Raw genomic sequence first — 18,032 nt, 5'->3', positions numbered from 1 at the left:
CTTGGTAGCGCTTGCTGATTGGTGGCTAAATGTAGCCACCAATCAGCAAGCGCTACCCAGATGCTGAACCAAAAATGAGCAGGCTACAACATTCTTGCTTTTTCAATTAAAGATACCAAAAGAACGAAGAAAAATTGATAATAGGAGTAAATTAGAAGATGCTTAAAATTGCTTGCTCTATCTGAATCATGAAAGTTTTTAATTTTGACTAGACTGTCCCTTTAAGTTTAACAAGCATTACTTTCTGTATCTGTGAATTCTGTACACATACTGTTTTGTTTGTGGTGTGCTGTGTGCACTCTAACAGTGTGTTTAAAATAGCGTATTTGTGAAATAAACATAACATTTGTGGAATAAAAAGGTTTAGCAGTAACACTGTGTTGCTATTTGCAATGACATTTGTGTAAAGAAGGGAGATTGTCTGAGCATCAGAGGTCAGCATTAAGGTTAGAGAGATCTTTGAAGGGAGGCTCAGATTGCAGCTGTCTGCGCTATACCTGGCTCTTAGATAAATAGCGGACTTATGTTTCCAGAGCTGCCAGTACTTTAACCTTCATGAGCACAAGTGTTCAGTCTGGGGTCTGTGCATTCACAAAGCCTGTCTCTGGAGGCCTGCACAATCCATCAGCCACTTCTGTACTTCTTTCATCTGTGGTTTTAGAAAACCTTTTTTACCACAAGAGAGTTCATGTACACATTAAATATTCTGATTGGAGAAGTGGCCATTCTGTGAGCAAGCAGAATCTACTAACAAAAAAAATAATGAAATAAACAGTCTAAGTGGGGATTTATATATATATATATATATATATATATATATATATATATATATATATATATTTATATATATATATATATATATATATATATATATGTATATATGTATGTATATATACACACACACAAATATATATATATATATTTACACACACACACACACATATATATATATCATGTAGGTATATATTGATATAAAATTTCTATCAATTTATAATGAAAATAGATGTTTCATGGTTAAGCTGATATTGTTATGCCCAATGTATTATATGCACACTATGGCAGTGCTTTTTTCTTTTTGCAATTTATTTTTGATAGATATGCAATGCATATATGAATTCATATAGACAGATATGTGTGTGTATATGTATGTATATATATATATATATATATATATACATACATATACACAGACATACCTGTCTATATGAATCCATATATGCATATCTATCTAATATATATATATATATATATATATATATACGTGTGTGTGTATATATTATTAAAGGGGCAATATACACCAATTTTCATTTAACTGCATGCAATAGACCCTACTATAAAGAAGAATATGCACAGATACTGATATAAACATCCAGTATAAAACCTTTTAAAAACTTACTTAGAAGCTCCCATTTTAGCACTGTTGATGAGGTTAGGCTTGGACACCCACTTGAAAGGGCCTGAGTAAACAAAAAGAGCAGACCCCCCCCCTTCCCTGCATATGAAAAGACAGATAACAAACAGGAGCCAGCAGGAATCTGTAAACACATGTATACATCTGACACTGTGGGGCTTGGTTAGGAGTCTGAAAATCAGCACAATGTTCTTTAAAAATAATGTACAATGTCCCTTTAATTATATATATATATATATATATATATATATATATATATATATATATATACAGTATATATATATATATATATATATATATATATATTTATATATAACATTCTTATATATATATATATATTATTATCTAAGGGTGATTGAAACATTATACACTGACCTTAAACTGACTTCCAAGATGGCAGCTGAATGACCTTTTCAATGGACACTATCCAGCTCCACACCTCTTCCTTGACGTTGATAAATGTCAAAATGTGTGTATATCATCATAATGATATTGGTGATCTGAGATTGGTGCACATCCACTATAAGAATAAACTTCCCTTGGCTTAAAGCTGACAGACTGCAAAAGAAGTGAGCTGAGTGAGATATATTAAATTACATAGTCAGACATCCAATTCTGATGCCCATAGGCAAAGTTTGCTCATGTACCCTTAAACATTTTCTACCCACTTGTGCCAAGTGTAGCCTCTGATTAGCTTTAATTGTAAGCTAAGCTATAGCACTCAAAATGTAAAACAATAGTCAGTGTATTTTAAAATGTCACATGACCAGGCAGGAAGCAACCCCTCTCAATGAAGGTGCCAATAGCCTAATGATAATCCTGCCTCTGGGAAATGAGATGTTTCCAGCCTGCAATAAACCGTACATAAATGCTCAGCGTTGCAGCTGAATGTAGATTTGTTTGTGTTTGTGTATATATATATATATATATATATATATATATATATATATATATATATATATATATAGTATATATATAGGTTGACCATATTGCCGCTTTAAAAAGGGACACATATGAAAAATACATGTCAGGGCTGTTTTCAGGGCTGTTTAAAGAAATGGTTTTGTATAAGAACCCTCACATATGTATTTTTTATATGTGTTCCTTCTTAAAGCGGCAATATGGTCAGCATATATATATATATATATATATATAATATTATTAATAAAAAGGACCACTAAATACAGTAAAATTGATGAATTGACAAATACACAATATAAAGAGAATGCAATAACGTTTGCATTTCTGGCAAATTTAAGTTAACCCAATTTCCCCTCCCCCTCTATCATGTAACAACCATCAGCCAATCACTAAATATACATATACACTATGGGGCTCGCCGGAAACAGAAGTTACGAAGCAGTGGTCTAAAGACCGCTGCTCCATAACCTGTCCGCCTGCTCTGAGGCGGCGGACAGAAATCAACACGATCGAATATAATCAGGTTGATTAACAACCCCTGCTAGCGGCCGATTGGTCATGAATCTGCAGGGGGCGGTATTGCACCAGCAGTTCACAAGAACTGCTGGTGTAATCATAAATGCAGACAGCATATGCTGTCAGCATTTTTCAATGTGCGGCGGACATGATACGCTACATCATATAATGTCCGCTTGCACTATAATAAATTGACCCCTATGTATATAGCGTGCATAGTGTGCATATAAAAAGGACGTGCATATAAGTTTGCCTATAAAAAGGATATGCACGTTTTGATAATGGATATTGGAAACTTTTTTAAATTGCATGCGCTATCTGAATCATGAAAATGTAATTTAACTTTAGTGGCCCTTTAAAAAAACACATTGAAAATAGTAAGAAAATCTTTTTTGTAATTCACATACAGCCTATAATTAAAAAAACATTTGACTTTACTTTATGAAACATACAGCTTTATCTTGGCATCCAGTGTATTGAGGTAGGTTCAGGAGCGTGCATGTGTCTTGAATTCTAAATGTATAACATTGTTGCCATGTAGTTGCCAAGACAAATGCTAGTTCACAAGGCTACCTCAGTATGCTATCATCAAAAGGAGTTGTAACAAAAGACACTAAGAGAAAGAATTACATCTGATAGAAGTTAAAGGAAAATACACATAAATGAATTACATCTTTGAATAAACGATATACATTTATTGCTGAAACGGCTTATAGTAAAAGTTATCACTGTTTTAGTGTTAGCATATATCTCTGTACGTGCATGTGAAGCATAGCTAGATATTCTCATTGCACCAGCATTTTAAATACTGCAGCTGCTCAGAGTTCCAGTGGGGCTTGTATCATATCAGCAATGATGCAAATTAAACCAATACCAGATGATAAAAGCACCTTAGGCTGTCTGAGTAAGTGCTGTTTTTAAAAATGCTAGTGCACGGAGCATACTTATATACACTCTTGAAACAGCTATAGCTTTTATCAAAAGCATTCTTGCTAATATAAGTATATTGCATAATCGTTTCCATTTAAAACTTAAAGTGCACCTAAAGGGGCCGATTTATCAAGGGCCGAATGGCCCCTGATGCCCCTGTTTCCGTGCGAGCCTTAAGGCTCGCCGGAAACAGCAGTTATGAAGCAGCGGTCTTAAGACCACTGCTCCATAACTGGTCCGCTGCCTCTGAGGCTGCAATCTGCAATCCGCCCAATCGTGTACCCGATCGGGTTGATTGACACCCCCTGCTAGCGGCCGATTGGCCGTGAATCTGCAGGGGGCGGCATTACAGAAGCAGTTCACCAGAACTGCTTTGCAATGTCAAATGACGACAGCGTATGCTCCTTTAACTGGAAAGTTTATTTCAAGTTTCTGAAATGTTACATTTGTTATCCATGTCTCTTTAACTGCATAGATAAATAACTACTATGCTACTCTGCCTATAGATATACTTCGATTTGGAATAAAAGAGACAATATTTACACTGAAGTGTAAAAACTTTTTATTTTTAATATGTAATCCAACTAATTAAATACCATAATTATCTTGCATAGGGTGTATGTCAATTTACAAAGATCTTGTTTTTGACTACATAATACATTAATATATTCAGTGTTACAGAAATATCTGGGAACATCCCTTGTAGTTCTCTCACTTCTATATCACTTAGGCAGTATCATGTGCATGTTATAATGCACACACTGTGAATCAGGGTTTAAAAGTTATAAGCACTTGTTTCTAAAATATGTTTAGATTTTTGCAAAGATCTGAGTGTCATAAAATATATAAGCGTGTATAGACAGATAGGTAGACAGACAGTCAGATATAAAAAAGCCAGACATAGATAGAGAGGACATTAGATAATGAAACATAGACAGACAAACTGACAAATAAATAAATAGATTTAATCTATTTGCCAGATTATATCAATGTATAGGGAAGCTTACCACCCAATTCAGTAACAAATTAATTCCACTTACCTTATAATTGTCCTCATCTAACTCTTTATTAACATCATTTTCACCCTTGCAGTCCCCACCTCCTGTTTCCCGACCTCCTACCCTTTGATATAGTAAGTTCCCTCAGGAATAGGGCCCTCACTTCATCCTGTTTTTGTTTGTAAAATTGTATCTTGTCTCTTACAAGTTTTTTATTCATTATTTTATTTAAATGCATTATACCCCTTGGACAGCGCTGTAGAATATGTTGACAATTTATAAAGTACTAGTCCTAAAGCCCATGTACACGGGCCATTTTTTGCAGTACAGCAGTCCCACCCCTTGCTCTCTCTCTATCCCCCCTCTCTTTTGCTCTCTCTTTCTCCCCTCTCTTTTGCTCTCTCTTTCTCCCCTCTCTTTTGCTCTCTCTCGCCTCTCTTTTACACTCTCTCTCCCCCCTCTCTTTTACTCTCTCTCTCCCCCCTCTCTTTTGCTCTCTCTCCCCCCTCTCTTTTGCTCTCTCTCTCCCTCCTCTCTTTTGCTCTCTCTCTCCCCCTCTCTTTTGCTTTCTCTCTCCCCCCTCTCTTTTGCTCTCTCTCTCTCCCCCCTCTCTTTTGCTCTCTCTCTGCCCCCTCTCTTTTGCTGTCTCTCTCCCCCTCTCTCTTTTGCTGTCTCTCTCTCCCTCTCTCTACCCCCCCCCCTCTTTAGAGCCTTCTGTCTCTTGGCAGCCGGCCACGGCATCTGGCCCCGCCCGGCCCCGCCGACATCATGCCCGGCCACACCCACGTCACAACCGGTCACGTGCCCATCAGGTCACGCCCATGTCGCACCCGCCCAGTCAAGCCCATGTCGCACCCGCCCGGCCACTCCACCACACAACGCCAGGTCAGTTGGAAAGCCAAGTGTGTTTGTCCTTGCGCGCAGTCTCTACTGCGCATGACAGCTTCGGACAAACACACTTGGCCTTTTATTATATAGGATAATAATAATAATAATGAAAATAGATGTTTCATGGTAATGTAGATATTGTTATGGCCAATGTACTATATGCAAACTATGGGCCCCATGTATTGAAGTACATGCAAACAAGGTACTCAACTTGAGAACATGACCGGATGGCTTTGCGGAATATGGGCAGCGGATCCTGTTTGTCTGCTCCCATATGTACCTATACACAATCATGTGAGCGTGTAATGCGGCCCCCTCCTTCGCGCTAGAGAAGGGTTTTTCAATCACCCAGAGCGAGTTTGGGATGATTTCTTACATTGCGGGAAGGAGGCTCGCATATGCGTACCTGCACCTTAAGTGCTCCAGAAAAACTTACGCTGCTTAGCAGATAGAGCCCTATGACAGTGCTTTAAAAAAAAAAAAAATTGCATTTAATTTTAGAGGCACTATAGTCTTTCAGATAAACTTATGTATTTCCAAATAAAGAGAAACAACATACATTACTGAATAAATTTCAATATTTCAAAATTCCTTAATTACCCATAATAGGAAATCATTTTGTGCATATATTTAAAGATTATAAGATTCATAAATCCAGGGTGGGGAGATTTAAAATCTGATCTATTAAAACTACTTAAGAATTGAGGAACAAAAGAGTTATATATCATAGCTACATTTCTTTATGCATTCAATAGATAATTATTTTTTTTAGTTTTCTTAAACGGACACTAAACACTAGATAATAAATCATTACTTGAATGATGTATTCAGAGCAAATATTAGTCTGATAATTATTTGTACATGTATTTATAAAAATGATATGTTTGTGGGTGTGGCCATATTGTAACTTAGGTTACCTTTTCTGCTAAGGCTAATTAGGAATAATAATAAATGGGTTTCTAGAGTGTGCAACCAATGACTGTGTGGAATGAAGCTGTGTATTACCTTCCATGTTTAACATGAATTGGAACGATCACAATATTCAGAATTAAATTACAGAAAAGGAGAACAAAATAAATAGTGAAAGTATATTGCAAAGTTGCTTTACTACCTGTAATTAAAGGGACACTGAACCCAAATTTTTTCTTTTGTGATTCAGATAGAGCATGACATTTTAAGCAACTTTCTAACTTACTCCTATTATCACAATTTCTTTATTCTCTTGGTATCTTTATTTAAAATGCGGCCCATTTTTGGTGAACAACCTGGGTTGTTCTTGCTGATTGGTGGATAAATTTATCCAACAATTAAAAAGTGCTGTCCAGAGTACTAAACCAAAAAAAACTTAGATGCCTTCTTTTTCAAATAAAGATAGCAAGAGAACAAATAAAAATTGATAATAGGAGTCAATTAGAAAGTTGCTTAAAAATGCATGCTCTATCTGAATCACGAAAGAAAAAAAAATTGGGTTCAGTGTCCCTTTAAACAATTTATATTGATATTTTTAGGTGTTTAATGTCCCTTTAAAGGTCTATAATCCAACTTCCGGTGTAAAACCTCAAAATCAGCCTAGTAGTGAAAACACTAACTAATAATTGTTTAATAGAATATATTTGTGCATTAAGCTATCTAAACATTATTTCTATATTTCCTTGTAATATTGTTTTTTTGTGGAGGTACTTTTTTAATCATTAATGAAAGTGTCCACATTTGCACTAATTACAAGTTATGATGAATGTATATTTAAGTAGCAATAGACATATATGTTATGGCATTTATATCTGCCACTGTCATTTTCTTATACTGCATCATGTAAGTTCCAAGATATCACTGCAGAGAATATTTCTACATACGCCTGCAGAGGCTGTTCATGCAACATTATTCAGGACTACATTGTTACAGTATTGATCGTTCTTAGATACACAGGCAATTTTTAAAGTTTTACCTTGTTATTATTACTGCAATAAAACTGCTCACCAGCTCAGATAAAAATATCAATTCCCCTTTTTACAATGATTTAATATATCACCTGCTGTTATTTGTCAGGAACCAAAAAAGAAAACACAATGGCTTTGTTTTCATATTAGAACTTCAATAAAAAAAATGTGAAGTAGGTCTGGATTCTGTTTGATCATAGCTACTATTACCAGCAAATGGAAAATTTGGGCAACAGCTGCCATCCTGGCTTGATTTCAATGTATTTGTTTCAGCAGCAAATCACAAGTGTATTTGTATTTAACTTCTATCATTACTAAAACTTCGCCATGTGTTCTAACGTCACGTTGACATCTGACAATGTTTTCAAAAATGTTACTGCAAATAGTACAGTCTAGGACTTTCTGTATGAGAGACAGATATGTGTCCTGTGGTTATATTTCATGCTTCCATTATTAGCCTGACTATATTTTTTTTAGCAAAAAACTGACTAAATTACCCATCAATGAATGACATTTTTTTTAAATAAATTACTTCTAAAAAGACATTTAATTTTAATCCAAAAGAGATTTGGGACTTAACTTTCATTATATTCACTCTAAAAGTTATAATGGTTTGACAATAGACAATATAGCAACCATACCTCTTTCTAAAATCTAAATCTATACCAACAGTTATCACTGGGACCACAACCATTTCTGTACTAATTTAATCTCTGGTTTTGAAAGCATTTTTATGTCACAAGGATTCATATTCCTGTTAAATATTCTGATCCCTTTTGGCACTCATAAAATGTTTGTCATCATTTTCAATAATAGTTTAGATTGGAGTCTAGTAGTTATAAGCTTGTGCCACTTTTCCAAAATCCAAGATTCAATAAGGATGCATAAATCAGTTCTTTATTTACATCCTACATGAGATTAAAGGGACAGTCAAGTCCAAAAAAAACTTTCATGATTTAAATAGGGCATGCAATTTTAAACAACTTCCCAATTTACTTTTATCACCAATTTTGCTTTGTTCTCTTGGTATTCTTAGTTGAAAGCTAAACCTAGGAGGTTCATATGCAAATTTCTTAGACCTTGAAGACTGCCTATAATCTGAATGCATTTTGACCACTAGAGGGCATTAGTTCACATGTTTCATATAGATAACATTGAACTCATGCACGTAAAGTGACCTAGGAGTGAGCACTGATTGGCTAAACTGCATGTCTGTCAAAAGAACTGAAATAAGGGGGCAGTCTGCTGAGGCTTAGATACAAGATAATTACAGAGGTAAAACGTGTATTATTATAACTGTGTTGTATATGCAAAACTGGGGAATGGGTAATAAAGGGATTATCTTTCTTTTTAAACAACAAAAATTCTGGTGTTGACTGTCCCTTTAAGTTGGTGTCCAGGTCTGATGTAAATAAAACGCATCATGGATTTTAACAAATGCTATCATTATGGTTTATAAGTATTTTTAAATTACTCCTTTGAGTTCAGTTTTGTTTTGAAAACCTGTAATTCTTTCTGTAAAATAAAAAAAATATTTAAGAGTTATAGTACTAGTCTTGGTAAATATATAAATAGTTATTGTATTTTACTATAACTTTACAATTATGTTCATATCTAAATAACAGTTTGTGTTACTTGCTTCTCATTTACAAACATGCAATATGATGGTTAATGATGTTTATAGCAAATGCATACACTTGTTCACCAAAATATAAGTAAGTTAGTTTGTCATATTAAAAAAAAAAAATGTTTACCAAATTAATTTTGGGGAAAAAAAAAAGACTCAGCTTTCTAAGTCAAACTAAATAAACTGCAGGCTTTACTGCTCTTGCAGCTGGATGAAAAGCATTTTGAATATGAAAAGAACAACAATGCCTTTTTAATTTTGACTAGAAATATTATTGTAAAATAGTTGTATCTGCAAAAAATGCTTTTTTTTAAGGCTATTCCTTGCATGCTCCAAGTGCTAATTATGTCACATGTGATGTCACCAGCCGCACAGCTGCCTGACATCACTGTTATCACTTGCAGAGTATGCTGGGTATGTGCATGTGACCTAGCTATATACCAGCAGTGGGTCGCATTTATAGTTTTGTTGTTAAAGAAAGGCATTCAGGGAAAATAATCATCTCTAGGACCTAGTTTCCATAGCTGTTGTAAACTGTATATATGGTGACAACAACAAGAATGTTCAAATCTGTGATGATGTTTTATGTTATATTTTCTCTGCCAGGAGTTTTGAAAATAAGGGCTGTCTTATAAATAAGTTCAGATTTTCTGATGCAAAACTGGAATTTTTGATGAGTGATATCAAAGTTTAATATAAAAAAAGAACTAGAAAAAGTAGACCCCAGTGCCTAATTTTAGTTTAGAAAATACTTTTGTATATCCATGATCCATTATAACAATTTAATATTTATTTTTTCATGATTTATTATTCATAGATATCTGACAAATTTAAATCTAATAGGCTGATATTTCTAGATAAACTTTATAGGGACAAACCCCCATTTTTTATTTTATGATTCAGATAGAACATAACATTTTAAACAGCTTTTTTTTTTTGCTTCATTCTCTTGGTATTCTTTATTGAAGGTGCAAAAATGCACTACTGAGAGCTAGCTGAACACATCAGTAATCCAATGATAATAGACAAATTTGTGCAACCACCAATCAGCAGCTAGCTCCCAACTCCTTAGCCTACCTTGGTATCCTTCTCAGCAAAGGCTATTAAGAGAACAAAGAGAATTAGATAATAGAAGTCAATTGGAAAGTTGTTTAAAACTGCATGCTCAATCGGAATCACGAAAGAAAAAATGTGGGTTTCATGTCCCTTTAAATACAAAGTATGTTTTACTGTCCTGAATACTCAGTTTAATCTGCACATCAATACCAGTTAAAAAATGTACTGTTATATTGTCTTGCGTCTCTGTTGAAATACACAGTTCTAAAACAATAACACTTTGCGTTCCCTTGCTGGTGTTTATTGTATATTGGATTCAGTATATTAAAAGTCAACACGTGTAATTGACTCACAAGGGTCTTCTTCAGATTTGGTCTTTGTCAGGTTTAGTAACCTTTTATGCTATTCTCAATTCTAGAGTGAAGAAAAGGTATCATGTACCTCTTATTTTCTTTTCTTATGTTAAAGGGACATTAAACACTTTGAGATGGTAATATAAAATGATAAATTGTATATAATAAAACAACTCTACAATATACTTTCATTATTTATTTTGTCCTCTTTGCCTGTAATTCCATTCTGAAATTGTGAGCTTTTCAGTTCCTGTTAGAAATGGAAGTGTAGAACACTGTTAAATCCAGCACGACCATTGGCTGCACACTCTAGTGACCTAATTATAACTGACCCTAATTGGCCACAGCAGAGAAGGTAACACAAGTTACAACATGGCAGCTCCCAGTGTTTTATAGACACTAAAACGTTACACTTATTTTGTCACTTTTTAAACAACTAATGAAACTTTAAAAAATACACCTACATGTTAGTCATGGACTAATCTTTTCTTTGAATGCATCATTCTATCTAGCGTGTATTTAGTGTTTAATGTCCCTTTAAATGAGAAAATAATATTGCCCCTCATAATATAGGGCTGTGGCACCCATACATTTTTATCTTGAGAATTGGTCAGTAACATTATAATTATACTAAAAAAGAACACCACAAATTTTAAAAATTTGGGTAAAATTACCATTATAAAACTTTGATCATTCAAACATTTTAAATGTAAAATGTATCCTTCCCCAGAGAGCATATGTAGTGCAGACACCCTAAAGCTTGTGCAGGTATCTTGCTGCCCTGCACACAGGAACCATTATAGGCCATGAGGAAAGCAGCTGCAAGTTTAATTAGAGGTTTATATGTTACGGGTAAAGTCAGATATTGGGTAATTCTAGGATTACCCGAGTAAAACAGAAATGACATAAGCGGCTGTGGGTAAAGCCTGATGTATGATCATAAATCCCCTCAGAGTGTGGAGTCACTGCATCAAATATATATATAATATGCACTGTAATTACTCTCATCGTCACTGTATTTTTTTGCCTTCGTCTGGGGGGTTTAATGGGGCAAAGCCCCCCTTGTAAACCTCATTCCCAAAGGTTCACTTGGGGTGGATACCAGGGGATCAGCTTGAACCCCCCAGGCGGAGGCAAAAGAAATAGTGTAGATAGGGGAATTATAGTACATCAGGCTTTGCCCACAGCTGCTTGGGTAATGTCCGTTTTACAAGGGTAATCCTAGGATTACCCGGATTTCTTACTTTATCCGTAACATATAATCAGTGCTTAAAGGGACAATCAACACCAGAATTTTTGCTTTTTAAGAAGATAGATAATCCCTTTATTACCCATTCCTTAGTTTTGCATAACCTACACAGTTATAATAATACACATTTTACCTTTGTAATTACCTTGTATCTATGCCTCTGCAAACTGCCCCCTTATTTTAGTTCTTTTGACAGACTTGCATTTTAGTGCTGACTCCTAGGTAACTTCACATGTGTGAGTTCAATGTTATCTATATGACACACATGAACTAACGTCCTCTAGTGGTAGAAGAAAGAAATTTCAAAATGCATTCAGATTAGAGGCGGCCTTCAAGGTCTAAGAAATTAGCATATGAGCCTACCTAGGTTTAGCTTTTAACTTAGAAAACAAAGAGAACAAAGCAAAATTGATGATTAAGGTAAATTGGAAAGTTGTTAAAATGACATGCCCTATTTGAATCATGAAAGTTTATTTTGGACTTGACTGTCCCTTTAATAAAAAGTAAACTACTGTAAAACTGTTGAGTGGTTTCTTACTAGAATGTCCATTATTATTATTTGTATTATTGCTCTTTTTAGTATTAATTTACAAATGTGTAATTCATTTCAATTGGTCATTATAAAGATTTTCTTCCTGTCTGTATCGTATAGAAACCTTTCTGTCATTGCAATGTAATCAAATGAAATTCAGTGTCTAAGGAAATAAAATATAGCTTTTGTTTATCCCTTTGCTTATTATATGGTCGTGATTACAGCTCGATCATTCTCAGTATGCCTAATGCTCACTGAATCTTTCAGACATTTTATTTGGAAATTTAGTGTGACAAATATACTCACTGCAATTTCCTTCTCATTGATTAATGCTGCCACTAAGAGAGGCCCTGTAAGCATTTACATCCAAGATCAATGTTTGTATGTCACAGAAACCAGATTTTTGCATCTGAGAACACTATCGCTACATGGTGCACCAATATCAAGTTAAACTTGGAAGGGCGCCTCAGCAAACCTTGAATATCAGTATCAATTTGCTTCAAAGCATCCATAATGATTGCATACTTACCATTAGGGGTTCTGAACAAATCAATCTGATTCGTCCATCTTCAATAGTCAAACACAAGGTACTATTGTACTCTTTTAGTAAATTCATCTATAATTATCTCATTCTAAGCAGGAATATTTACTGATTTCAGTTGCTTTCAAGAACAAGTGTGATATACTTGGCGGGGTGACTTTACTGTGAAACTGACCATTTTAGTAAACTCATATTTAAGAGATTTTTTCATACTTGCAGGCTGTGAAAAAGAAACAGGCATTTTTAGTAGATGAATGTTTCATTAAGTAATGATTAAGTCTGTAATAACAGCCTTAGGATTGCTGAATCACTCCAATGTGTTATTTGCTTTTCATTATCCAACTTTGTCATTTCTTAGAAAATTTTGCTTCAGAATATGCCAAGTTTTAAAATATATTGTACAATGCTTAATTTCTTTTTTTTATTATTCATGTACAAAACAGACTGCTGTTTTATAAAACAGTGTATTGTGCCCTTTGAAATTATAGAAAGTTAAATAAATAACTAACACATACAGGGCTATACTAGTGGAGTGAAATCGATAGCGCAGGGTGCGTTATATTCTCTGAACCTCACGCGAAGACTAACACACAATCTGGTTTTACAAGTGGAGTGTTAAATATTTTAACAAAAGTATCTTAACTGGGTGGAAACTTTTTAACGTGTGCTATACTATTGATGGATTGCGCAGGGAATGCAATTTGCTCGCTCCTTGAGCTTCTATTACAAGAGATTACTTAAAGGGACACTAAACCCAGTTTTTTTCTTTTGTGATTCAGATAGAGCATGCAATTTTAAGCAACTTTCTAATTTACTCCTATTATCAAATTTTCTTCGTTCTCTTGCTATCTTTATTTAAAAAGCAGGAATGTAAAGCTTATGTGCCGGCTCATTTTTGGTTCAGGACCTGGACTATGCTTGCTTATTGGTTTCCTAAATGTAGCCACCATTAAGCAAGCTTTTAAAATAAGCAAGTGCTATCCAGGGTGCTGAACCTAAAAAGGGCTGGCTCTTAAGCTTTACATTCCTGCATTTTAAATAAAGATAACAAGAGAACGGAAAAAAAAATGATAATAGGAGTAAATTAGAAAGTTGCTTAAAGTTGCATGGTCTATCTGAATCATGAAAGAAAAAAATTAGGTTTAGTGTCCCTTTAAGTATTTGGCTAGAGCACAATGCAAAATACCACTGTAAAATGTATGACTTTTTAAGACCTAAAGTAAACCATTACTATTAATAGTATATCACAGAACTACATAAAGAACTCCACTAATTGCGCCCCTTCAGCTTAGCCCACATTTGGCTTAGAGCTTGAGCAATATTAGACATCACTTTTACAGCACACCCTATAAAAGTCCCTATGCTTGTGCAATGTTAAATGCCGACAGTGTATGCTGTCGTCATTTAGGGATGTCGGGCGGACATGATTCATTTAATAAATCTACCCCAAGGTGTTTTATGTCCCTTTACAAATGGAATGTGCATCAAGAAAAATAGACACATAAAAGCCTGTTCTATTACATTTCCCAGTATAATAGTGTTTGCTGATGAGGGGTTAACAAAGCTTCTACTCTTAACTCCCAGTACACAAATAGCCTTTTTATGGTGTTTGTAAGGCCGAACACAGTGTGCAGGGGAAGCAATAACCACAAAGAATGACCAAAGTGGCTAAGTAAAGATACTAAAGGGACCGTATTGTGACTTATAGAGGGACTGCAGGACCAGGGGTCTTCTCTGAGAGAGGGCCTGCCTTGTAATGGGCCTGATGCATGCTAAGAGGGACTGTTGTGCCACGTCAACCTAAAGTCTGTTGAGGGTAAATTGCATAATGATGGTTGCTGATCCATGGTTCTTCTCATCCAACATGATGTCGACATGTTGTTTACAGAGGGACTTCAGGGATAGGGGATCTGATCTAAGATTTTTTGTAGGCACCTTGCTTAGAGAAGCTGCTGGACCAGGGGTTTTGTCTGTGGTCGCATTATGGCACAACTAAGCCTCTGAGTCACCCAATGGTCATTCAATATTTTATAGACAACAGCTGGCAAACCTAATTGTGATAAATGGACAGATAGACAGATGGACAGACAGACAGACAGATAGATAGATAGATAGATAGATACAGACAGATAGATACAGACAGAAACAGACAGACAGATAGCTACAGACAGACAGATACAGACAGATAGATACAGATAGATACAGACAGATACAGATAGATAGATAGATAGATAGATAGATAGATAGATAGATAGATACAGATATAGACAGACAGGCACTAATAGACAATGAGACAGATACATTTGAATACAGATTAATAGGTAAAGAGAGAGGAAAAAATAGATGGTGAAATAAATAGGGATATACTGTATGTGATAACATGTTTTAAATTCTTTTAGATTTGTATAATACCTTGTATAAAACTGCAGATAAATTTAATTAGATTGTATAAGTAAATATCTCCCCTGTAAATTCTGTTGGCTAAAATTTATCTGAATATCATTTCAACATATTTTCACACATATCTACTCTCAGTTTCCAACTTGCCTAGACTATGCTTACCTAATTAGTAAAGCTTTAAGTTTGTTCATCCTTTTAATAATTGAATTGTGAAAAATATTTATGTCTCGCCATTCAGGACCTTTCGTTATTGTATGCAATTAGCACTGATTCTTTAGTTGTCCTTTATAGTTGTAGGTCACTTTGATAGTTCACAGAAGCCGTTTTAGACAGTTTTAAATAATTAATACGCCTTGCAATTTTTTTTTACCTTTGTACAAAGCAAACCTGGCTAATAAAATGGTTATTTGAAGTAAAATGTATATTTATTTCTTTTAAATCAGTTATTTTTTATATTATTTTCCCATTCTAATATTTATATATATATATATGTGTGTGTGTGTGTGTGTAACTACATTTCAAAATAAATGCTTTCAAACATTTAAAACTGGTATTTTCCTAAAACAAGAATAAACCAATTCAAAACCCTATTGAATATGTCTATTTCCTTTCATTGTGGCCAATTAGGGTTAGCTGTAAATTAGTTTGGCTCTGCTAAAAGCAATCACTGTGTAGTATGCAACCATCCTCTGCAAGCACAATTGTAAAGGGTATTAAATAACAAATGTGTATAGTAATGTTGTTTTAAATTAATAAATGACAGTAATTAAATTTTAGGGAAATCTGTTTTTTTTTAATTAGACACTGGTTGCATATGCATTAGTACAGTTAATTTAACAATTAAAGGTAATGGTTAAAATATGTCACAATCTGAAACCATTTTTTGTTTTGTTCTGCAGTAAATTCAGGAGATGGAATTGACTACAGTCAACAAAAGCGAGAAAACATTGGAGACTTGATACAAGAGACACTGGAAGCTTTTGAGCGCCACGGAGGGGAAGATGCTTTTATAAACATAAAATACATGGTCCCTACCTATGAATCCTGTTTGCTAAACTAACAGAATAGAAATTCTATATCAGAAAGATAAAAGAAGGCTTCATTTATGCTTCCAAAATCTTATCCCCTTTTGTATTTTTTTTCTTGTTATTTATGTCTTTCATTCCTCACAGCTGCAACAAATGGGGACTTGTGGACCATTTGACTGTTAGTACTATTGTGAACAAGGCTATCAAATACATAAACACTGACTGTTTCTGAGATTACAATGGTGTACTGTGCTTTTTGTACCACAAAAGAATAGCCTCTTTATAGTCAAACTGACTGAAATGGGAGTCAGAGTTAAGTCTTCAGTTGTACAGACAATAAAACTATAATTTTCATATGCAATTCAGCAATTGCTGTTCTATGTTCACTTGCCCTAAGGGTGATGTCACAGACTTTAATGAGGGTCTGCTCGTATTCCTTAATATGTTTCTTGTGGAAAACAACTACTAGTAAGCTATGGCTCTTGCAGCTGTGCTATATAATGATCTAGGCTGCAGAGGAATCTACTTCATGTATGGGTTTTGTAAGCTGAAAAAGTATGACAAATTCTGACATCTATAAACTAAACTGCAAAAAGAGAACAAAGTTAATATATAATTACTGTATTTTCCAACCTATATTTGAGTTGTTTAAAGGGACAGTCTAGTCAAAATTAAAGGAATAGTTTAGGCAAAATGAAACTTTTTATCTGGCCAAATATTTTTTCTAAATGATTGTAATCAACCCCAGTTTTCAAAATCAAGCAAAGTGATACAATTCTTAAGCATTTCTTGTGAAGTATGCAACCCTTCACCGGCTTTGTGATTCATTGCATAAAAAATATGTGCTTGCATTTTTCACACCCTCACCAGATATATTATAACCATATTGGGCAAGATTACATATGCTTTTGCGGGCGACGCCGGTTTTAAGCGGTTTTGGTATCACATATACTGCGCCGCATATAAATGTGGCGCGTATATTTCACCCGTCGCCCGCAATTTTTACTCCCGTAAGCTAACGTAGAACCGCATCGCAAATCGGTATCACATATTCAGCGCAATATTTTTCTCCATTTTTATCTCGCCACACATAGGCAGGCACAGCAAGCCTTACGCTGAAAATTAACCCCAATTACCTAAATTAAAAAATACTAAGTTACAATTAAAATAAAAAGCTAACATTACTTAAAAATAAAAAAAAATAAAAATGAATCTAAGACTACAAAAAAATAAAAAAAGTCTAACATTACATAAAATAACAAACCAAATTGTCCAAAATAAAAAAATTAAACATAATTCCTATGAAAACAAAAAAGCCCTCCCAAAATAAAAACACCCCCTTATCTAATACTAAACTACCAATAGCCCTTAAAAAGTTAAACGGTTCTTTTAACATACAAAATACTAAGTCCCCCTCTAACAGTAAAACCCCCCACGCACCAAACCACCCAAAATAAAAAAAACTAACAGTAAAAAATCCTAAACTACCCATTGCCCCTAAAGGGGCATTTATATGGGCATTGCCCTTAAAAGGGCATTTAGTTCTTTTACTGACCAAAAAAGAGCATTAAGATCTTTTAAGAGTGCCTAATAAATCCCTAATCTAAAATTAGGGATTACATGTCAGATTTATTTTTGGGAGGCG

General features: G+C 34.5%; 1 protein-coding gene across 1 annotated transcript in view; it reads left to right on the top strand.

Annotated features, from left to right (window-relative positions):
• Nucleotides 1–16,627, top strand: part of PACRG (parkin coregulated) — an 875,091-nt gene extending 858,464 nt beyond the window's left edge. Inside the window, exon 5 of the mRNA XM_053710928.1 lies at nucleotides 16,259–16,627. Within this exon, the coding sequence (XP_053566903.1) occupies nucleotides 16,259–16,419 (161 nt within the window). The 3' untranslated portion in view covers nucleotides 16,420–16,627. The remainder of the gene's footprint in view (nucleotides 1–16,258) is intronic.
• The last annotated feature ends 1,405 nt before the right edge of the window (nucleotides 16,628–18,032 follow it).

This window comes from Bombina bombina, chromosome 4 (genome assembly GCF_027579735.1).
Source record: "Bombina bombina isolate aBomBom1 chromosome 4, aBomBom1.pri, whole genome shotgun sequence".
NCBI classification, from domain to species: Eukaryota; Metazoa; Chordata; class Amphibia; order Anura; family Bombinatoridae; genus Bombina; species Bombina bombina.
Note: the sequence above shows the minus strand (reverse complement) of the source record. Positions and strands in the feature narration are given on the sequence as shown.